This window comes from Impatiens glandulifera, chromosome 1 (assembly GCF_907164915.1).
Source record: "Impatiens glandulifera chromosome 1, dImpGla2.1, whole genome shotgun sequence".
NCBI lineage: Eukaryota > Viridiplantae > Streptophyta > Magnoliopsida > Ericales > Balsaminaceae > Impatiens > Impatiens glandulifera.
Genome location: NC_061862.1, coordinates 4,188,758 through 4,212,073, shown reverse-complemented (window position 1 = coordinate 4,212,073; position 23,316 = coordinate 4,188,758). Strand labels below are relative to the sequence as shown.

At 33.8% G+C, this 23,316-nt stretch overlaps 4 protein-coding genes across 6 annotated transcripts; 2 read left to right on the top strand and 2 right to left on the bottom strand.

Moving 5' to 3' along the window:
• The first annotated feature begins 3,997 nt into the window (after window positions 1-3,997).
• LOC124928894 (cytochrome b561 and DOMON domain-containing protein At5g47530-like) lies at window positions 3,998-6,491 on the top strand. The gene is made up of 5 exons (XM_047469174.1): window positions 3,998-4,363; window positions 4,443-4,484; window positions 5,184-5,744; window positions 5,818-6,063; window positions 6,141-6,491. The coding sequence occupies exons 1-5, from the start codon at window positions 3,998-4,000 to the stop codon at window positions 6,489-6,491; spliced, it is 1,566 nt and encodes a 521-aa protein (XP_047325130.1).
• Window positions 6,492-13,899: 7,408 nt separating this feature from the next.
• Window positions 13,900-14,208, top strand: LOC124928802. Its single transcript, XM_047469079.1, has one exon. It carries the CDS (start codon window positions 13,900-13,902, stop codon window positions 14,206-14,208), a length of 309 nt encoding a protein of 102 aa, XP_047325035.1.
• A 37-nt stretch (window positions 14,209-14,245) lies between these two features.
• On the bottom strand, window positions 14,246-15,278 carry LOC124919961. Its single transcript, XM_047460333.1, has 4 exons — window positions 15,001-15,278; window positions 14,851-14,932; window positions 14,604-14,765; window positions 14,246-14,539 (listed from the first exon to the last, which is right to left on the bottom strand). Exons 1-4 carry the CDS (start codon window positions 15,208-15,210, stop codon window positions 14,463-14,465), a joined length of 531 nt encoding a protein of 176 aa, XP_047316289.1. The 5' UTR covers window positions 15,211-15,278; the 3' UTR covers window positions 14,246-14,462.
• A 66-nt stretch (window positions 15,279-15,344) lies between these two features.
• On the bottom strand, window positions 15,345-17,853 carry LOC124919960 (TBC1 domain family member 2B-like). Of its 3 annotated transcripts, none has more exons than XM_047460331.1 (8): window positions 17,506-17,853; window positions 16,755-17,265; window positions 16,556-16,672; window positions 16,302-16,480; window positions 16,139-16,232; window positions 15,970-16,047; window positions 15,800-15,901; window positions 15,345-15,706 (listed from the first exon to the last, which is right to left on the bottom strand). In XM_047460331.1, the coding sequence occupies exons 2-8, from the start codon at window positions 17,226-17,228 to the stop codon at window positions 15,569-15,571; spliced, it is 1,182 nt and encodes a 393-aa protein (XP_047316287.1). In that variant the 5' UTR covers window positions 17,229-17,265; window positions 17,506-17,853; the 3' UTR covers window positions 15,345-15,568. The 3 variants fall into 3 exon arrangements, with proteins under 3 accessions (XP_047316287.1, XP_047316288.1, XP_047316286.1); XM_047460332.1 differs by having other exon boundaries at window positions 16,755-17,262; XM_047460330.1 differs by lacking the exon at window positions 17,506-17,853 and having other exon boundaries at window positions 16,755-17,366.
• Window positions 17,854-23,316: the final 5,463 nt, after the last annotated feature.

Below are 23,316 nucleotides of genomic sequence, written 5' to 3'. Positions count from 1 at the left end.
CTATAATGATGATTGACCTTGCGAAGAGTAGAGAATTCTCCTTGAGGATTTGTTTTGAAAGATTTGCGGAATTGTCCTAATGATGATTGACCTTGCGAAGATATGACTTGCGAGGATTGTCTTTGTGAAGCTCGATCTTGCATGTACATGCATGTACAATCAAAACATCGAATTCATATTTACACAATAAAAAAATACATACACTATCTCTTGGAGGAGCATTGTTTATGCCACCACTATCATTTTGCATCATTTTTTGTTGTGACCTTCTTGTTTACAATTACTACCATACATTGAGCCCCTCTTTGACCTCTTACCATGAGATTGCAGTGCATTGGGAGTTTTTCTTATGTTCTTCTTAGGTCTACCGGCTCACATGAAGATGCATTTTGACGGTAAAAATTTTAAGTTAGAGTCACTATGGCAAACCTTCGGTTCCTCAAAAGATTTATGTTAAACATATATGCCTTCAAATTTTATACCAATGAAAAATGTAGTCCTCTAATGTCACTATGTACGCACGGGATGTCGCTAATATTCCACAATGTACATGAGCATCTCTCATTCAGAAGATCAATTGTGTGTTTATGATTATCATATGTTATTTCATAGCCATGATCACAACAAAAAAATAGCATGGCATTTGTGATAATGAGATATACTCTCTTCAAGTAAACTTTTGGCATTGGGCGATATATTGTGAGGTCACTTTCTCACTAACTTGCGATACTTAATTCTATTTTCCATAACATTCAACCTTATCAATTCCAACATAGTACAAATTTTTGTATCCCGAGCTCTAAGGATGGAAGAATTGAAACTCTTGCATATGTTGTCGTCCACAATATCACATTTCAGAATCTCAAACTGAAATGCCTTTGTCCACATCATTGTAATATTCTCATCTAATTGCATCACCCTCCATCAATACTTACAACTTGGTAATATTCTCATCTAATTGTTCTAATAAGATGATTTTGCACAAATCTAAAATCACAATTTGAGGTCATCACCTTTACATTTTATAGACTAGTTGGCATACCGATGTCTTGCACAAAATCTGTTCAACTTTATAAAAAAATAGCTTTCACTCATCTTATTAGTCCCTACAATTGGAAGAAATAATCATAAATAATTAATAAATAACTAAAGAATAATATCATCATCATACCTTAATAATGACCAATGATCAAAAAATATATATTGCATATTAGATATTAGGGTCAAACAATCACCCTCAAAGAAAACCGGTACAATATCATTCGATAAAAGTTTAAAAAACTAACGCCATGAGTCTGTACTTTCAGATTCTACCACAACCCATGTGAGAGGGTACATTCGGTTATTTCCATCTCAACCAACAATAGATAAAAGTTTACCCTTATAAATGGTTTGTAAGAAACTCAAGTTTACCCTTATAAATGGTTTGTAAGAAACTCCCTTATAATCCAAGTATAGGTCTACAACTAGGCAACCAATATTTTTTCACAGCATCAAAGCACACATAAATTCTTTGAAAATAAATCGCATTTGTCTCCTTATCTCTAGTAAGTTTCAACTCAATAGTTGATCCAGGATTTGTGGATTGTATCTCAACAACATAGTCAAATAACTTCTCATACTCTATCGAACCATTACATTTCAATCTTTACATAACAATGTGTTTGAAGGATCTATCTGTATCCTTTCTCTAAATTTGGAGGTAATGAACTTAACAGTTACTAAACCAATTTTATGAACCGTGTAACAAGTATGCTCTGATTGAATTCTCTTGACCATCAAAGTATTATTTGTGTTGTCTTTACTAATAAATATTGTCCAAAGTCACTTCCCCTTACTTCATATTGTTTTTATTTTCTTGTAATATGCAATACTTAATCTAAAAAAACATATGTGAACAACTATACTTTGTTATGGACAATTTTACGTTTTCTTTCAAATTGAAAGTCCCCAAATTTAAACAGTGTATTACCATTACTGTTGAGATTATACGCATAACTTCGACTTAGTTTTTTCACTAGTTCATTAACTAAGCTCTAAATATTCAAATTATCAAGATCCACTTCTACTCCATCTTCATTTGTGAAGCTTCTAAAATCAAAATCATCGAAAGTTTTTTCACCGAAAGAATCACTTTCTTCATTATGACTTAAAACTAAATTAGACAGTAATGGCTCGTAGGATGAATCTTCATTACTCACTTTCTTCTTATTCTCTCCAACGGAAAAAAGACATGTATAGAAACATTAATTTTAAAATAAAAAATAGAAGTACAAAAATGATATACTTGTAAAATTATGAACAAACACTTAAGAAAAAATATATTAACATAGAAAACAAACATTAAACTAATATATATACTACCATTTTGATCAAACTCATTGTCCAACCATATAACTTAATTGACACATATTTTTGAGCCTATAAATACTGTTTTATGTCAAATATTTTTGGATGAGATTCTTAAATTAAAATTTATATATATTATTAATTAAATTCAAATTATGTTTAATAGATTTGTAATGCCATTTGCTAAAGTATCAACCTACAAAAGATTGAGAAGACTTTCAAATTGTTTACTTAATCTCTGTGTCTATATCACATTATATAGGCTAAAATTGTAAATGCAAATAATGAGTTTGCATCTAGTCTTAAATAACATTTAAATGAAACTACATTATGTCAATACTTTTATAGATCATATAACATTTTGATTCAAATAGTAACACTAATTTCTCATTTTTAATTCAATTTTCAGAATCTTATTACCTGCTCTAATTTTATACTCATTTTTTATGCTAAAAAATTGACTTTTCTATATAAAGAAAAAAAAAATTAAGAGCTTAAACCATGTTTTAAGTTGGATTTGGGATAATTCATTCCGTGCTAAAATAATTGCACATAAATCTGATGAAACCTTGAAGTTAAAATTCACATACGAGAAACTTTAACGGCCCTTTGTTATAACATTTAAGGTGAAACTTTAATCAACAATTTATAAAAAAAAAAAGTCAACAGGTTACCAGCCAACTAACTATTTCACCTTATAAAAAAAAAATTGTAGCTTAACAATCTGAACATTATGGAAAAAAATAAAAACAATTTAAATTGGTATATAGAACAAACCTTTCTTCTTCGAGACGGTTTATATTTTCGGCTAACGAGTACAGCGATTTAGGGTTCCGCTAGGGAGACAACACTGACGACTTAAGATTTGAAAATTCAAGTACAATACTTTAACTTATATAATTGAGTGGCTTTGGCTGGGAGCTGATCTAGATAAAATAAAAACTGAAAGGAAAAAGGATTATTGATATAGATAAAAAAAAAATGTAACAATTAGAAGAAGGGGAGGAGGGTTACTAAAAAGGAAAGGGAGTTTAATTTTGATAAGATTGATTTAGTTTATATATATAATTTTGCTTTTACTCTTCCATCATATTTATTTTAAAAAAATATAATTAATGATGAAAATAATATTATTTATATTGGTTTTAGAGAGAAAGTAGAGAGCGAAGACTTTTGTGAGCTGATTCATATAGTTCTGACCTGCCCTAGCCATGATCCATAAATATATATCAAGTTGTAGCATCCATATATTCCATTCTATATTATATAATTATTTGTATTGGATTCATGTATTTAAGGCATTCAATCGTCCGATCCCTTCGAATATATGTTATCTACGAATAATTTCTTCATGATGATGCAGGCCCGAAAATATCATTTCTCTTCATTCTTATCATGTATCATTATTATCATTACCCTAATCTCTCTTTTTCTCTCCTCTAAAACTGCCGCCGATGATCAAAACTGCTCCTCGTATAAATTTTCCGGCAACCGGCAGCCCTATGCTTCCTGCAACACTCTCCCCGTCCTAAACTCCACCCTTCACTGGACCTACCACACCACCACCAACACAATCGATATTGCCTACCGCACCACCGGTTCCGCCTCCCATTGGTACTCATGGGCCATAAATATCCAAGGCTCCGGCATGATCGGCGCCCAATCCCTCGTAGCTTATCAGGACTCCACCGGCAATGTTCAGGCCTATACATCTCCTATTAATAGTTACAATACCCACTTGGGTAAGGCAGATTTGAGCTTCAACGTGCCATCCTTATCGGCAGAATTGAGAAGTTCGAGGAATGAAATGATAATATACGCAACCATAGAACTTCCGACCGATGAGACTACCTTTAACCATGTCTGGCAAGAAGGGCCGGTGATTAATGGAAACTCGATGGCCATGCATTCGACGAGTGGGGAAAATATGATGTCGACAGCCATTGTTGATTTCAGCTCTGATTATAATGTCACCTCAAACACTTCCCCGTCGCCGCCCTTGGCGGAGAAAAGTGTTAGTCTTAACTCTTAATTTAACATCATCAATTACTTAACTTTTTTTTTACCTTATTTGTCTGATACCCTATTTACAGAAGGAGCTACCTGAAAACGACAACAATGGAGGACCGGCAACGGTAACGGTCAACTTTCTTAATAACTACTTTTGTTTTTTAAGTTGAGGTACTATAACATGTGTAGTTAACGTGCGCATATGATCACCACGACCCCACGTACGCATCTCAACTATATAAAAGATTAATTGTTTTTTTCATTCTTTATTTAATTATAATAATTAAAAGAGCTTATGCAAGAATCTAAGAATTGGCCTCACAAACATGAGGATTTTGAATTATTATATAAATAAATTAAAGAAAGACTTTTTTTTAAATGGATTTTTTAAGACTTCATTGTTATTTTGAATAGGCATGACAACGAGGTGGATAGTCGTGTTTTATTTTGAAAAATATTTTTGAATAGGGTATATTCAGGTAAATATACTGAAAATTTAAATTATTATAAAATATAAAATTAAAAGAGTTATAAAATATGAAGAATACAAAATTTATTGGGTGATGTTATATATTTAATTGTGTTTATTAGTATTCAGAATATAATATAATGAAATCCGGGTGTGAGACATAAATATTATTCTCGGCACATCTTCAGTCAACTATCGGTCAAACCGGGAACAATTTAAATAAAAAACAGTTAGAGAGATTATAATTGTCGTCTATAATCTTGATAATACAAGTTATTATGTTTTACACTTGCAAAAACCTAAAGAAGTAAAACATATTGTTGAAGTAGTATCTATATATGGCTAATTATTACAGAACGGGAAACAAACATGCCCGCCATACACATTCTCCAGCAACAAGATATACAGAAGCTGCAGTTCCCTTTCAGTCCTAAATTCCTTCCTCCACTGGAACTACAACAAGCCCAACAACACTGTTGACATAGCCTACCGCCACGCCGACGTCACCTCCTCCCAATGGGTCTCTTGGGCCCTAAACCTCCAAAATTCCGGCATGATCGGGGCTCAATGTCTAGTTGCATACATCAACTCCAACAACGGCTCCGTTCATGTCTACACTTCTTCAATCACAGACTACAACACCGACATGTCTCAGGGAGCTTTGACCTTCAATGTTTCCAATATTTCCGGCGAGTTCCTTGAAGGAGATCAGATGATTATCATCTATGCTACCTTGGTTCTTCCCGCCGGTAAGACTACGTTTAATCAGGTCTGGCAAGATGGTCCCGTGTCGGGTAACAATCTTGGGCAGCACTCCACTACCGGATCCAATATGAAGTCATTTGGGACAGTTGATTTTAGCACGGAAGCAGTTAGCACAGGAGGAGAAGGGTCCAGCGGCAGAACAGATAAATATGTGAGTGATTATTAATTAATGTCATGTTTTTTTAGGTTGTTTGTATTAAATATTGATTTGTTTTTATATGTAGATTCATGGAATCATAAATGGGTTAAGCTGGGGAGTGATGATTCCATTGGGAGCCATGATAGCTAGATACCTGAAGGTGTTCAAGTCAGCAGTGCCTGTATGGTTCTACATTCATATTATTTGTCAAACCTTAGCCTACATTGGCGGCGTGGTTGGTCTGGTCACCGGGCTTAATCTCGATGGTAAACAAGGAAATGATTTCCATAAGACAATCGGTGTTACTCTTGTTGTGCTTGGAACACTTCAGGTAATGTAAATATTATGGTTGTTCTGCAATGGAAGGGTATTAGTTAGTTAATCGAAATCTCTGTTTTGTTTTTGAAGGTATTTGCGTTGTTGTTGAGGCCGAATAAGGATCACAAGTACAGATTCTATTGGAACCTATATCACTGGGGATGCGGATATGCTACCATCATTCTCAGCATTATCAACATCTTTTATGGGATCGAGCTTTTGAATCCTGGGAAGGCCTGGAAGCTAGCTTACATGGGCATTCTTATACTCTTTGGGATCATGGCCATGTTTTTAGAGGTTTACACATGGATCATGGTTCTGGCCGAGAGGAAGAAAGGGGGGCGCAGTTCTCCAAAGTATACTTTCGCTGGAATTGGAAATGGAGAAATGTCCATTGGCGGATATGGGTCCTCTTCTAGGTCTCACCTAGATCACCTATAGTTATATAGTCTACAGTTTACAAAGAGTGACCCGACGGGGTTATGACTTTTTATGATGCTCTGTTTCAAAGGCCATTCCTATTTTCTACATCACCAAATTAAAAATTTTGTGTGTTTTATAATTACCTTTTTTATATATATAAAAACATATTATTTTTAGAAATCAGATTTATAGAAATATATTTTAAATCATTTCTCTTCTCCTACTATATTGAATATATTTTATTTTATTAAAAATAAATAAATATATATATATATATACATTTATGCTTTCATACACAAGAAATTAATAAGTTGAATATTGTTCTTGGGTGCTTCTACCACCAATATATCAAGCACATTTGATCTGTACCGCCCCATTATGATCTTAAAACTATATGATGACTATCCCCATGTTAATGATTCTTGTAATAGTTATAAGTGTGATAAAAATAAAATTAAGAGTTACAATACTGAATAATGAGATTTAATTGTATCAAAAATATTTAAAATAAGGAAATGTCCCAAATTTTATATTAATTGAAATTAATTTCATAAAATAAAAATTGAAGTTCATATATATTTGAAAATGAAAAAATTCTTTAAAAAAATTTAACAATAATAGTACTTAATAAGTTATTTAGCTAGTAAATTCTCGAGAAAACGATTAATTCACCGACATACTTTACTGTCTTTCTTAAACGAATCTCAAAAGTGTCATAATAATATCATTATGAATTAAGCGCATCGAACGACTGCGATCATTAAAAGTTTGACGATTTCTCTCCAACCAAATAGTCCATCAAAATATAATTGGGATGTTAACCTAAATATGTAGGTTTGTCATATGAGACGCATCAATTCAAACTTCCCAACAACTATCCAAAAACTTGGGCATCACTAAATGACTCTCGGTAGTACTACACAAAAGACCCTAAATACTAGTCACCCATCGACAATGCAAAGAGAATTTAACAACTTTGTGACACATATGACAACGACTAGCCTTCATGCACATATCATCCATAAGAATTCCATCGCGAATAACGCTTCATCCAAAGAACGAGATCTTGGATGAAATATTTTACTCCCAAAGTTTTTTTTAGAATTAAAGGAGGACTAGCATGACACCACACACTCATGGCCCCCCGCTTAAACGCAAAGCGCTTTCAAATAGAATCAAACCCGTGACATTTTGGTCTCTTAAGCCGACTCTTATCATTAGGCTACTTTGACTCCCAAAGTTTTACCCAACAAAAACTGTATGGAATCATCTTAAAGAAATATTTTTCTAACGCATAATGTCTTATTCAGACGGGGACACTTGTTTGCGTCCTACCAAAAGTAAAACTCTATTATGAGACGAATTCTACATATTGTTTAATCTACATATAGCAATTGAAACAAGCTCAGGATACGTCGTAGCTAGACTTTTGACACTACACCAACTGTCGTTCAAAAATCTAATCGAAGAACAATCCCCCATAATGAATCTAAACTACTCACGTAAACTTTTCCACATATAATAAATTTCCTTCCAAATACTACACTCCGCTAGATAGTTAGACATTTTGGTGAACCAACCAGACTAATTATAACCATACTTACATCTGATTATCAATGTCCAAAAGACTATTCGGCTCTGTTGTATATATACTACACTATTTGGTGGAGGATACGACTTCGAAGTTGGTGGATGACTTCGAAGTTGGTGGATGACTTCGAGTCGGTCAGCCAAAGGGTAGCAGAGATGGAACGGTCTCAAGAAGTGACCGAGCAGCGGCTGACAAAGGTCGATGAGGACCTGGGGCGGTCAAGTACCCAAGCTGGTTCGACACTCGACAGGGTCATACATCTTGAAGAGAAGAATGCAACCCTTGAGGAAAGGAACAACAAGCTTGAAGCCGACCTCAAGGCGGTCACCGAGCAGGTGACTGAATTAATAAAGACCAAGTTGGCTGCCGATAAAGCGATTGAGGAGGCAAACCCTCAGGCGGCTAAGAAACTTCAGGATGCGCTGGATGAGCAAAACCGGACACAAAAGGGGGCGGCACGGTCTGATGCGAACTTCAACGAACGCTTACGGATATTAACGGCCAAAAATCCGGAACTCGCAAAATCCATAGCAGCTCAAGAAGCCAAGGATGCAAAGCGGTTCAACGCTGAGAAACAAATGTACGACGAATATGCCAAGGCTCACAAAAAGTCCCAGGAGGGTGTCTCCTCTTCGGTTCCGGTGACACGAAAAAGGAAAGCTCCTTCAAAGAAGGCTCAAGTCACCGAGATGCTGGAAAGAATCACCGAGACGGTTGTTGACCCTCCACTCAACCCGGCTTTGCACACCAAGGATGATTTCGAAGAAGATCTTCAGCCGCAACTCACAAGACAGCGGGTTTTCGATGCGGTTCCGATCAGAACGGTCGGTCAACCACCATCTAATCACGCGGACACCTCAGGAGCTAGAGGTTCCTCGTCAAGGCCGGCTCAACCGCCTAAAGGACAAACAGCGGATGAACTAATGGAACAATTCCTGCCGTCCAAATTGATGAAATAGGGGCTTTCTTTTCTATCTTTACTTATGTTTATTTCGGTTTCTACATATATAATATTTTGCCCTTTTGCGGTTATCTTTACTTATATATATATAAAGTTATTTTTGGGAACCGGTCTATATTTACATTCCGACTTGATTTTGAATATTTTAATTAAAATAATCAAAAGGGGAGAAATTGATAAGATAAAATATAAAATTTTTCAAAAATTTTTTCTCAAAGTTTTCCAAAACTTTTCGAAAAAATCTCCCAAGTTAATTTCCAAAAATCCGGCCAAACTAACTATTAAAAACAAGACCGGCCTATATTTGCAATCTTACAGGATTTTGAATATTTTAAATAAAATAATCAAAAAGGAAGAAATTGTTAGATAAAATTAGATCGGTTAAATAAAACTTAACAGAAACAAAACTCTTGTGCAGGAACAGGCAAAGGACCGAACCGGTCAAATTAAGAAACCGGTTAAGAAACGAAACCGGACAAGGAACTCAATAGGCCAAGTAACTCAACCGGTCAAGTTATCAATCCGACCAAAAACCTGACCGAACAAGAAAGGCAAGATCGGTCAAACCGGAAGGACGGAAACACTAGACAGTCGGTCATTTAGAAGCCAAGGAATAACCGGAAGTCATTCGGTTAACACACATAACCGACCAGCATAAAAAGATACTTCGGGTATCTGTTGAGAATGATACCAAAGGAACAGACTGAACATTTCCATATTCATACAAGTTTGAGAAAAGTCTGCAGGCTGCAGAAAACCGTCCTATAAGATCTTTCCACTTCGGGATAAATCAGAAAGGCAATCTTCCAAGTATAGACAACTGTCTAACCGACAGTTACCACATTGAGTAAAAGACAAACCTAGTCGGTTTGACCTACACACTGGAAGACTAGACCGCCAGGTCTGAATCACTGAACCTCTGCTCAACCAATCAGATTCAAGGAAATGAAATGTGACCGTTGGCACATTTCACCTATAAAAGAAGGAGCTGAAGAGGAGTAAATGCGGGACATAAGGGATCTTTGAGAATTACAAGTTCTGAACTTTCAACATTTTGTGTTCTATCTCTAGAAAGCTTAAGCGCTTAGTTGAAGTATAATTCTACAATTTCGGTTAAAATTGTACGAGTGTTATCGAGCAGGAAATAAGTCTCGATCGGATTGTGTTTGTATTCCTTAGTGAATATCCTTCTCGCGGTTTCGAGAGGAAGGGGTGACGTAGGAGCTTTATCTCCGAACATCTATAAAAACCTGTCTTGCTACTTACTTTCTGCTTACTTTACTGTATAACCGATCTGCACTAACCGATTAATACCGTTCCAACTGAATCACTAAGTCCCAAAAACCGACCCAGCAATTTCCAAACATGTCTTATTCAAAACCGGTTCTGCCTATCTTGTGAGTGTACTGCTTCAACCTGAAACAAACCACTTCCGCACTTGAACCTGGTTCAAGAGTTTGTGACAGTTTGTGTAGTATTGAAACCCCGGTGTTAATCTCTAACCGGATTAATCACCACCCTTTGAGTGAGACGCGCTAACCGGCCAACCCCGGTCCTCCAGCCGCGACTTAGATCCTAACAAAAGTTATATCATTCAATTTAGTTCTAACCTTAAATGGCTTTTTAAACAAACCCTTATAGAATTTGACAATACTCGTAGAGATTTTAAATTTATTATCATAAATTTTCCCCTCGTTCGAAATCAAATTAATCACATCATTTCTTGTTTGCATGTTAGAAATCACATGGAAAAATTTGTTGTTTCTATCACCGACTCTTAACTATGTAACTCTACTTTGTTGACATGCCCCCAATTTCTTCCTCCTTACATATATCAAGTAACTTGCTAACAATGTGAATACGAGAATTAACTTCCTTAGTGGAGAGTTTATGAATCTCCTCATCCCCATCAATGACATTAATTTCATTACACAAGTCATTGATTTTAGCACAAAATAAAGCATAATCTCCCACAAACTAACTTTTAAGAAGCTTACACAAATTTATTAAGTTCACAAAAAGGTTACTCAACGGAGAACCAGTCGATGTCTAATTCACCCACCATGATTGCACACGCGATATAAAGTCTTCTTTGATCAACAATTAATTTTTGAATCTAAATGATCGACATGTTCTCTCTATCTTTCAGCGTTCCATCAAGATCGGTCGATGATCTAAACAACTTCATAGAATGACCTTTTGAAATATATTAGAAAAATCTCGAAAGTTTGATTCACTAATTAAAAAACTATCGATACAAGAATGAGAGTGACCCCCATTGTCATTACCTCTCTTGAAGGTGAATTGACCACATTCCAAAGGCAAATCGATAAGTTCATGTTTTTCAATTGTCTTTAAGAACTCACGCATTATGCTATTATGTACATTGGCCCCTTTCTTTCAGACGAGAATCTAACTTTGTTTATGTCGCCTGCAAAAATAATTAGCAAGTCCCAGAGACTAGTCACATTCTTCATCTCATTAAAGAACTCATCGTCAATTACATATATCCCTAACGATCCACTGATTCATGTTCCAAATTTTAGTCTCACTAAAATAGTATATGTCACAACCAAGGGTTCCTATTAGTGACTTAATGATACATTTATTCACACTATAACACATAAACGTTCTAAGAAATAATCTTTCAAATCATTGATAAAATCTAGTCGAAATAACTTTTTCTCGACTTCGAGACACACTTTCCTACTTGCATATAACCTTGCGGTAGATCTTTTAGCTTCTTCAGCTGACAAATGTTGATAGTTTTCCGATGAAGAAATACTTGAGTGGAAAGTATATGGGGTTGGAATCCCGTGCACATTCGGGCACACTTCAATCTCTATTTTAAGAACCTCCTTAATTGGGGATTTGTTTTCATCCATCATCATATTATAAAATTCTACTTGGATATTCGATATTCTCGTTGACATCATAATTTTATAAAATACTGAATTAATTAAATTCAATATTAATAACATGGGTGCCTCTTATCTCACTTATCTTTTATGTTTGGTGACTTTTCTATTTTTATTTTATTTTTTAATGTCATACTTTATTTTTTATATTTGAGTGATTCTTAAAAATGGTGTACCATATATTGACTCATATAAAAAAATATTTAATAAATAAAAAATAATACTTGCACACTATTTTCATATTCCATATGTCAAAAAAAATTGTGTTTTTTCATAGTTTATGTGAGAAAATAGGATAATTTAATGGGTTTTTCTAACAAAAAGATAAAGTCAATGACACATTCACAACAACAGTTAACTGCACTTAAAAATCAACCTAGTTAATGGGTTTTAAGCAATAATATTTTTAAATTTATAAAGAAAACACTACCCACAAACATTTGTCAATTGAGCTCTCTAGAAAATTGACCTACTCTAGAAGATTGTTTTGAGCAATAATAAAATGGAAAAACAAAATAATAATTAATTCAATTAGTAGTGATTTAAAGAATATTTATATATTATCATGCTATATATTTATTGTATGAGGCCTTCTTCAATTTTTTATTTCACATTAGACCATTTTTAATGAAATAGTAAATTAGGAAATTTTGATGATTTCCAACCAAAGTTGATGATGAGTGGAGTGTGACATGAATGCACTTGTAGTGGGATTTTTTGTTGTTAGTATATATATGTTTACATGGAACACTACAAACCTTTTAAAGACTATTCCTAATAAATGTGTGGCTCAAATTTCTACTACATTATCAAATTATTTCAAGCAAAAGCAGTAACAACCCTAGTTTTTAATTATTTTAAAATACTTAGGATGATGTGATATTATTAATTGTTACTATACGTACAAGTTTGGGAATTTCTATTTTTGCTGATTTTTATTTAATTTTGTCCGAAAATTTTGAAAAAAAAATTATTTTAGAGGAGTGACATGGGAGAGAAATTGAGAAGAAATAATGTGTCATCACTTCATTGATTTGAAAAAAAAAAGTGTAAGAAGAAGAGAATCATTTTCTTTCTCATTCGTTTCCAAAATTAACTCTCCTATCATTTCTGGATATTTTTTATTTTTTTAGAAAGGTGAATTACATTTTTCTTTTGGAGGTTAAATATATAACCTTGAAACACACTTAACAAACGAGACGGGACGAGTAAAACTTGACTTCGGAAGGATGGAGATATCCCACTCGAAGTGATGAGTCATGATATTAAAAACCACTCACACTCATTTTGGTATTTTGATATTAAATAAATATAAATAATGTAAGATAAAGATAGATCATAAATAAATTCACATTGAAATTTGAAACCCTTTCATCATGTAGGTAGCATTTGTTTGGTGCTGCACTAACTATTCTAGGGCCTTCTTGATCAACCATATACTTAAAATAAAATAACAAAATAAACTTAATTAATAATTATAATATTATTGAAATAAATTAAATAAAAATACAATAGAGTAAACTTTATTTATAAATAATAGGCAAGTTGGCTAGGTGGTAAGAGGTCCCCCACCCCACACACAAAAGTAGACAACTGGAGACTCTCTTCAAAAGCAACCAACATGACTATTATTTTATTTTTATTTTTGTAAATTCAAATTATTATTATTATATTCCTAATTAGGAATTAAGGTGACAACATGTTTTTTATAATTTTCAATATTTCCCACTTTACCAAACAGACCCTACCTTCTAACTAATTTATTAATTTTAAATTTACTATAAAATGGAACATGTATGGTAGTGTTATTAAATAAAGAATTTCAAGAAGAGAGAAGTGAAAGCTAGAAGCTTAAAGAGAGAAGTGAAAAGACGAAAATGACCCTTACATAATGCAGATCCCAACAACTAATTATTAGCTCTCTTTTCCATCCCCACATCGATCAAAATCAAGATCATGAAGAAGACACGCCGGGTTGCCGACGAGAGTATGTACGGCGACGGCGGAGGGGCCGTGCCGGAATTACCCATCATGATGATCGAGGGTGGAGCTGGAATTAGGAGACCGGTTGGAAGGAGGGGTATTTCGGTCATTTTAGGCATTGTCCGTGCACCTCTTTCTCTTCTGTCATGGTTGTCGAGTGATCCGGCGGGTAGGATCAACGGCGGCGCTGATGGGGTATGGGCTTCCGGCGAGATGGGACTTATGTCGGAGATGAATCATTTGATGATCAACGACAGCATGCGTTATGCCATCTTGTTGTAGAAAGCTCAAAAAAATGATCTACTACAGAGGTAGAATGATAATAATAGTGGAATGTAAAAGTGTAAAAAATAGATGAATTTGGAGATTTAAGTACACTCTATGATGAATATATAGAGAGAGTAATATCAAATATGTATAGCAGGTTGTTCTTCATCTTTTCTTACTTGTTCATTCCACTAATAATAGACAAACTTCGATGCCTCATCATTATCAAACACAAAATACTCTGTTTAATGAATTGTTTTTTGATTCAATTAAGAATCTTGTTGCAGAGGTTCTGTTCTGAGGCGGTCAAGGACATTTTCCTCTCCGGTTAGGCACTTGACCAGTTCTGAGAAAATCAATTAATTTGATGATGGATCAAATTATATTTTGATTATGTATATGTTAAGTACCGTTTGTGTAATGACGGCAATCATGATGGCCGATCTTCAATTCAGTTTCCCAATTTTTGTTGAAGTTGTTTATGACATCTTCTGTAGTATCTACAATGGAGTGTCCAACGAACCAGCATTTGCGATTTGGCAGTCTCCTTAGTTTTCTCCTAAAAACACTTCCTGTAATCTTAAAAACCCAATTCAAACACTAACAATGTAACAGCCATAGCTTGTTTATTGTTTCAAAATTTTAAAACCTATGAACCTTTGATACTGCCACCAGATAGAGCAGACAGGCCAACAAATATGTTTTCAGGATCTTCTGGTTGAAAATCAAACACCAATACCTGCAACACTTCAATTTTATCTATCTATCTATTGATTGTATGTAGCCTGAAAGATTGAGAGAGAAAACCTGAGAGAGATGAGGATCAGGATTAGAAGAGTATGGTTTAACGAGGACCATGAAATGCTGTAAATCCCAGAGATTGAGCGAATAAGCAGACGACATAATCAGCTGGGCAGGACCCTTTGTGGCTCTTAAAGCCACCGCCGATACATACACTTCATCTCCTATCCTCCTATAGTACGGCCCCGTCGATTTCATGGCGGCCAAAGACTCCATTTTTTTTGTAAGTTATAGATAGAAAAAAAGAAAATACCCAAATGAGAGTGGATGGACAGGAAAAATATGGGTTAATAATAATAATATCTAAACCAGACCAAATAACAAAGTATTGTATTATTGTGAGGCTGACATGGAGCAACGAGATAAGATAATTCATTTGCTCATGTGTTTAATTAGTGTTTAGATACATAGCTTGCAAGAAGAGTTTGTAAGGAGGACTGATCATCAGGACTAACACAGAAATGAAATGTTTTTGTTTAGGGCTCTGAGATTTAATGAACCTCTCTGAACACAAACTAATTGATTTTCTTTACAAAACAAGAACCAGTTGATCTTATCACTCAAACTATCATCATCATCTAACACTTCCTCCTCTCAAAGAATTTAACCGTCTCTCTCGTTCATCAAGCTCCGCCATCACAGCTGGTTCCTGCTTTTTTCTTTCCTTTGATATTGTCGTCGTTGTCATTGATCCAATTTTGTCGAAAGCAACCTATATAACAAGGAACCCAATTGACAAATTGTTTAAAATTCATGACTTAACCCAACAAAATTGAAGAATCAATAATGGTTGCTGTCATTTTACCGTTAACAGCTCCTCCGGATCAAAGAGATGATGGGTTGTATTCTGCAATATGTTTATCACTTCCCCAACATGATTTGCCACAAGCAATGCATCCTCTTTCATCTGCAATTATCATAAATTAACCAACTTTTATCATGCTAAAATAAAGATTACAACAACATTAAACCCACCTTGAAGATTGCCAGAGCAACATGAAATAGAACCTTTGCCCCCTCGTAGAATAGCACATCCCATATTCTCAATGTTGTCTGAAAAATCATAAGATTTCTATTAATCATTAACTGTAGACCTCTTCTTCTTTCTTTCTTGTTTAATGGCAGATAGAGAAAGAAAGAGAACCTCTGATGGCAAACTCTTGGAGAAGAGGCATAGGAACCATTCAGTGGCTACAAGTGAGACATCAAATTCTAGAGCTTCCAGATGAGCAGCTATCCTGCAGGTTTTCACAAATTCTGGTTTAAGATTATATAAAATTGAGAAGATCATTCCTTCCTTGATCTACCTCGGACATTTCTTAACAAGAAGATCCTTGAACACTCGTTGTTCGACATGGCAGCCTGACAAGTTATTCGTGTAGCAATCATTAACCAAGACATTTTCAAGGAGGACTGCTAACATCCAGAAAGCATCCTCTTCTGTTTTCATCACCAGCAACAAGAATGCCGCAATATAGTTTAATCCCTGCACACCAACAACAACAGCAATCAATTGAATTCAATTCAATTCATATCTTTTAGAATGAAGAAAATAATTTACCTGGCAATAACCAACATCACAATCACGGAAAGAATATCCCACAAGAACACGTCTAAGAGCAGCATGACCTTTAGGTGTGTCTAACCATGGATGCCCCGGGAAGGTTCTTGGAAGATCCTGTAATATGAGATCATAAATCAATAAACGAGTGAAAATAATGGTAGTGAAATTGGGGCAGCGGGCAGAATCAAGAACTCACATGATCGATCTGCAGTGTTGCAGGCGTGATCTTACCATCCACTGCCTTTGTCAAATCATCGTAGTAGCTTTCGGGCACGGTTGACTTCTTCTTGGCTGCCCCAGACAGGGAAAACCAAACCTTAGGGCGAAGAACTGGTGGGATACCCTTTCTAATAAGCTTTCTCAAGGTAACTGAATTGGCTAAGGTGGAAAGCTTGTTGTTGAGTGATGATGATGAAAAATTAGCTTGCAGATACCAATTTGCACCTTTGCTAGCTTCTAATGACCACCAAACCTTACCATTTTGCCTCACCTTCTCCCTCACCTCATTCAGTATATTCACATCATCAACATTGCCTTCTACTGTAAACCCATAAATATCTTGAAACTTTACAGTCAACTTAGCTCTTCTCGCGTGAATGCTTGGTCTCAATATGGTAACTTGGGATTGATAGTCGGAGGCTAAATCCATTTTGTCCTGAGATCCAAACATCTTAAGGTGGAATTTAAATCTCGGATCAGAAATCCTGCTAGACGAAGATTATAATAGGAAAAGGTCAATTTGGTGATGCCTAGAGAGAGTTCTGACCAAGAAGAAACAGTCAATTCTAAAGGGTAGAATGGAGTATTCGTAGGATCAATCTATTCCACCCTTAACCAGCAAAGCAATGATAAACCCAACACAAAATAGTCAAATAATGAACATTTCAAATAAGAATCACAAATAAAAAGTGAAACAAAAAGTCGTTCTGAGGAAAAAACCCACATACCCAAATGGAATACAACGAAGCAATTGCGATTTTCCTGGCACCAGAAGAAGTTACGCGGTTGGATCGTTCTTCTTACGCCACAGCCAGCAACAAAGATTTCCGATTGAGGATTGAGTGTGATAATATTGAGTTACTGGTGCAGGATGAAGATGACTAAGCAGGGGAATCTTGAGAGCAGAAATGGCAGGTGTCCAGAATTAGAGATATGCATCAGATATATATTTTTCATATATACATAACTCTAGAACGTTATGCAAAGCAGAACCCTTTTTTGTGAAAGACGACGAGAGGTGTTTGGAAGGGGAGAAAGAGAGAGAGAGTGTCTCTCCGTAAACACTGTTGATTTTGTTCAGGATTGTGAGCATCGGCCTCGTTCGTTTGATATGGATTATTTGAAGAAATAAATGTTTATTTCACCTTGATTATTTGAATTAAATCTAAATTTCAAAATCTCAATATTAATTTATTTATTTTAGATCAAAGGTCTTAGGTTAAAAGGAATTTTACTATTTAAAAAAAAAAAGGAAAATATATATTGTATTCTCTATCTATTGTCTTCTCTATCTATAAAAAGAACAATTCTATCCTAATTTTTATTCATATCTTATATCGTATTGAAAATTTTGATATATTGATACGGTCTGTCAAATCAAAATTTCAGTATAAATAACATATTTGTTATTAATATTGACGGCATAACGTAATTTATTACGTTATTGGTATAATACATTTCATACTAAATAATATTATAGTTTAATTATATTTTAATTTGATTTTAAAAAATCAAATCTGTTTATAGAAAAAATAAATCTATTATTTTTAATATAATGAAAAAATTTATATTTTGAGGTATAATATTTTCGATATACCAAAATAGGTAATTTTTATACCCTAAATCTCACCACATCACATGAACGATCCATTTTTTTTTTTACGAAACTTGAGTTAAAGATTGACATGAAATCTCTATATAAATAAATAAATAAAATTACATTATATTAGATTACAATTTTTGTGTAACACAATAATTATAGATAAATTAACTCAATCTTCATGAATAATCTCAGGTTTGACAAAACTTTAGTTAAATATTGACATGAAATCTCTATATGAATCCAAAAAATACATGAAAGATTAGACTTACATTTTGTTTAACACAATAATCATACATAGATTCACTCAAACTTCCCAAGAACTTTACCATTGATTAAGATAATCTCATTTCAAATTTATTACTGCACTGTTCTGCTTTATTATTTTATTTTGAACTCATAGATATACATGTCATAATTTTTATTTAAAATATTAAGTTTTTATCTTACATAATATCGAGTTTCATAAAAAAAAATATTAGAAAAAGAAAATGATTTAAAAGTTATATATTGTTATTAAGAATATTGTAATAACCAAAATCTATATATATATATATAATGATGCTTAATTTTTAAAGTGTCCGGATTGCCGGGTCGAGAGCTATGGTTAATTTGGATACTTGGGTCGGATTGTGGGTTGACCCGCCTTTAAATTTAAAACAGGTTAAAAATAAAATTAAAAATGCTAGAGGTATGTTTCGAACTTGCAACCTAACAAAACAAGTACAACTCTTTAACCAACTAAACTATAAAGACTTTATATTTTAAATTCAACACCAAATTTGATAAACGCGGAACGTTTTAATATTAATATAAGTTCAACTTTTTATTAACTAATATATATATATATATATAATGATGCTTAATTTTTAAAGTGTCCGGATTGCCGGGTCGAGAGTTGTGGTTAATTTGGATACTTGGGTCGGATTGTGGGTTGACCCGCTTTTAAATTTAAAACGGTTAAAAATAAAATTAAAAATGCTAGAGGTAAAATTAAATTCAACATCAAATTTGATAAACGCGGGACGTTTTAATATTAATATAAGCTTAACTTTTTAACTAACTAATCTATATATATATATAATGATGTTGAGTAAATGGATACTTGGGTCGGATTGTGGGTTAACCCACCCATAAATTTAAAACGGTTAAAAATAAAATTAAAAATATTATCCGTAATTTTTTTTCACAGTTTTTTATATTATTAATCGTGCAAATGCACGGACTAAATGCTAGTTTTATTAAACAATGTTTTTCTTCTTCTTAAAAATCCAGATTATTTCAAAATAATCTAAAATCAAATAAACCAACAACCTCATGTGACTACATGAACCCATCAAGTTTTCTATTAAATAATTCAAATTATTATTTTATAGTATATATTTTAGAAATGTCAATTTTATAAATATTTAGTCAAATAATATATTTTTTATCAAAAAAAAATTGAAAATAATTTTATTTAACTTTGTATAACATGAATTGAGACCACTTATTTGAAAAGGACTAATTTTTTAATAAGTTTCTTATTAAAAATATGTGGCAAGTTGAGATAACACATATATGTTGATGTTTATTTTTTTCAGCTATTATAGACTTAACTTTTATTTTTAGTTGTTGGGTTTTAATGTTCATTATATCTACCTTCTTCACTGATTTACTTAAGTAACACATTGTGTTTAATAAATTATAACACTAATGAATAATATCATAATTATTTTTCAGAATTGTTATACTTTTTAATATCAATGAGATTCTACATTTGCACTCATTTATTAGTATTTTTTCATGATATCATAGGCGATTTCTTCATGACCGAATTGGTTGAGGAAAAAGAAAGCTCAAAACATATTGTTATCCTGTCATTTGATAAGTTATAAATATATCAATATTCACACTCTCTTTTCAATCTCAAATTAAATTGTTAATTAAATTAAATTACATATTAAAATTTAAGAGGATATTGTCATATAAAAGAATGTATTTATAAGATATTTATCTTAACAATTATGATTATTTCCACTTTTCTTATTTTTTTAAAAAAAATCCTAAGTCTGGATTAGTTAGGTTTGTACTCTACAATAGTTATAATTTATTGAATGTCTACCCCAATTGTTATTGTCTTTAAAAGAAGATTGATTGCATTTGTTTGAGCTTATTTACAAACTTTTTTTATTAATTACATTATTTAGAAAAAAAAAATTATATTTTTTGTATGTATCTGAATAAATCCAAGCAAATAAAATATTTCTAAATGGGTGGGCCATTAATAATTATTTACAATTAAAAGAAAAAGACAAGTTTGGTTTATCGTAAATTAGAAGAACACTCAAGTCTTCTAGGACATTTTTCATTTTTTTATTGATTAATTTTACCTTTCTGAACTAGTGTATTGGAAATTTAAGAAGTCATATTATTGGTCCGCAAGTCTTATTTGACACGTAAATATTTAAAGGACTTGTTTGGTTTGAGTTCTCTTTGAAATAAAAAAAATCTTTTATCAAATAATAATATTTTATTAATTTACTATCAAATTAATAATTTAATAACAGTAATTATCTGCTAATTTGTTTTATATTTTTATTCATTTCATAACACAAAATAAACAAACTTACCCACCCGTGAGTATAATATGTTTATGTCAAAATAAGTGAAATTGACCATTTATTCTCAATATTATATAACATCCTAGTTTAATTCTAGAGAGATTTATGATAGTAATAGTTAATACAGTGACCAAGTAATTAAAAACAAAACTGGAATATTATTATAAGTGAGTGTTACTCAATAATAAAACACACTAATAATTTATATTTTAATGATAATGAGTTAATTAAGATCTTCAAACTTATAATATTTATAAGAAATAAAATAATAAATGAGAACAGAGATAAAAAAATAAATGTTATACTATTTTTGATGGAAATGCGCCACAACAGTAAACAACAAATGCGGAATTTATCCTACGTTTGGCAACACTTTCCCAAACCGTTTAAACCTGTGAGGAAGCTAACAAATAGGTATGCAAAATGCAATCAGCACAGCCCTAAAACAGTGAGTAACACACCAAGCAAGCACACACAAACAACACAGAATTTTAGCGTGGAAAACCCCTCAATGGGTAAAAACCACGGGACACCTAGTGCCGCTTAAAATCCACTATCACCAGTAAGAGAGCAATACAAAAGTCTTCTCTAGATAATACTAGAGGCATACAAATTCATAATACCCTTGGAAACATGCACATCAAGGATATAGAAACAATCAAAGAACAATAAAGGAAGAATATCACCAAAAACAACTGCTACTGTTCCGGCAACAAAACCCGGACCTCCAGACCTCAGAATCCGATCTCCACCGTTCAGAATGTTGGCCCAGAAGTTGTGAAGCTGCTGTCCAAAAATTAGAACGATCCAACGGTGCAAACTCCGGCAATCATCAAAATACTAAGGCTGCTGAAATTGAAGTTTTTCCCCTCTTTTCTTTCTTGATTTTCTCTCTCTTTCTTTTGCTCTTCTTTCTTGCAAAAGAAGATTTCTCCCCTTTTATATTGCTCCCAAATAAGTGAATCAAGTGGGGCCCAAATGGGCCTATTTGCTGGGCTTTTCCTCATGGACTAAGGAAACAAAAAACCCAACAAATCTCCCCCTTTTCCTGACTATGAGGAAAGGTTCGCCATCCCGGCGATCGAACAACACACCTTCAACTTTTCCCTTGCCAATGCCTTTGTCAACATATCGGAACCATTACCATCAGTGTGAACTTTATCAAGTTCAAACAACCCATCTTCAAGAGATTCTCTAATCCAATGATACCGCACATCAATATGTTTCGTTCTCTTATGAAACATGGAATTCTTAGCAAGGTGTATTGCACTTTGATTATCACAAAGAACTACGTAGCGCTGTTGCTTGAAGCCAAGCTCCTGCAGAAATCTTTTCAACCACAATAGTTCTTTGCAAGCTTCCGTTGCTGCCATATACTCAGCCTCTGTTGTCGATAAGGCCACACACTTTTGCAATCTTGATTGCCATGAAACAGCTCCCCCTGCAAATGTCATCAAATATCCAGAAGTGGATTTCATGTTATCCTTATTTCCAGCCATATCAGAATCTGTGTATCCCATAAGCACCGGCTTTTCATTTCCAAATGTGATACCCAGTTTGGAAGTACCGCGCAAATATCTGAGAATCCATTTAACTGCTTCCCAATGCTTCCTGCCAGGATTTGACAGAAACCGACTAACAACACCAACTGCATGAGCTATATCCGGCCTTGTACATACCATAGCATACATCAAGCTACCAACCGCTGAGGCATATGGAACCTTATCCATATCTTCAATGTCCTCCTTTGAAGTAGGACAATCTTTACCTGTTAGATTAAAGTTGGTAGTAAGAGGAGAACTAACCACTTTAGCTTTGTCCATGTTGAACCTGCAAAGCACCTTCTCAATGTATCGCTCTTGTGACATATGCAACTTCTTGGCAGCTCTATCTCGAGTGATCCGTACCCCAAGAATCTGTTTCACTGGCCCCAAGTCTTTCATTGCAAAAGACTTGCTCAACTGCTGTTTCAACTTAGCAATTCTTTCTGCATTCTTGCCAACGATAAGCATGTCATCAACATAAAGCAATAAAATGATGAAATCATCATCACCAAACCTCTGAAAGAAAACACAATGATCTGAAGTAGTCTTTCGGTAGCCTTGCTCCCCCATAACAGACTCAAACTTCTTATACCACTGTCTCGGTGCCTGCTTCAGCCCATATAGACTTTTCTGAAGTCTACACACATAGTCTTCTTTACCTTCTACCTGAAACCCTTCAGGCTACTCCATATAGATTTCTTTATCCAATTCACCGTGAAGGAAAGCAGTCTTGACATCCATCTGCTCAACCTCAAGATCAAGACTGGCCGTTAAACCGAGAACCACCCGAAT

Excerpts from the sequence above, each read along its gene's own strand:
- LOC124928894 (XM_047469174.1), top strand. The coding sequence starts at position 3,998 with ATGATCGGCGCCCAATCCCTCGTAGCTTATCAGGACTCCACCGGCAAT. Across the intron at positions 4,485-5,183 it reads ACAATGGAGGACCGGCAACG|AACGGGAAACAAACATGCCC; the intron begins GTAACGGTCAAC and ends TAATTATTACAG. Across the intron at positions 5,745-5,817 it reads GCGGCAGAACAGATAAATAT|ATTCATGGAATCATAAATGG; the intron begins GTGAGTGATTAT and ends TTTTATATGTAG.
- LOC124928802 (XM_047469079.1), top strand. The coding sequence starts at position 13,900 with ATGAAGAAGACACGCCGGGTTGCCGACGAGAGTATGTACGGCGACGGC.
- LOC124919961 (XM_047460333.1), bottom strand. The coding sequence starts at position 15,210 with ATGGAGTCTTTGGCCGCCATGAAATCGACGGGGCCGTACTATAGGAGG. Across the intron at positions 14,933-15,000 it reads CTGATCCTCATCTCTCTCAG|GTATTGGTGTTTGATTTTCA; the intron begins GTTTTCTCTCTC and ends GAAGTGTTGCAG. Across the intron at positions 14,540-14,603 it reads TTGCCGTCATTACACAAACG|AACTGGTCAAGTGCCTAACC; the intron begins GTACTTAACATA and ends TGATTTTCTCAG.
- LOC124919960 (XM_047460331.1), bottom strand. The coding sequence starts at position 17,228 with ATGTTTGGATCTCAGGACAAAATGGATTTAGCCTCCGACTATCAATCC. Across the intron at positions 16,048-16,138 it reads CCAAGAGTTTGCCATCAGAG|ACAACATTGAGAATATGGGA; the intron begins GTTCTCTTTCTT and ends ATGATTTTTCAG. Across the intron at positions 15,707-15,799 it reads ATCCGGAGGAGCTGTTAACG|GTTGCTTTCGACAAAATTGG; the intron begins GTAAAATGACAG and ends CTTGTTATATAG.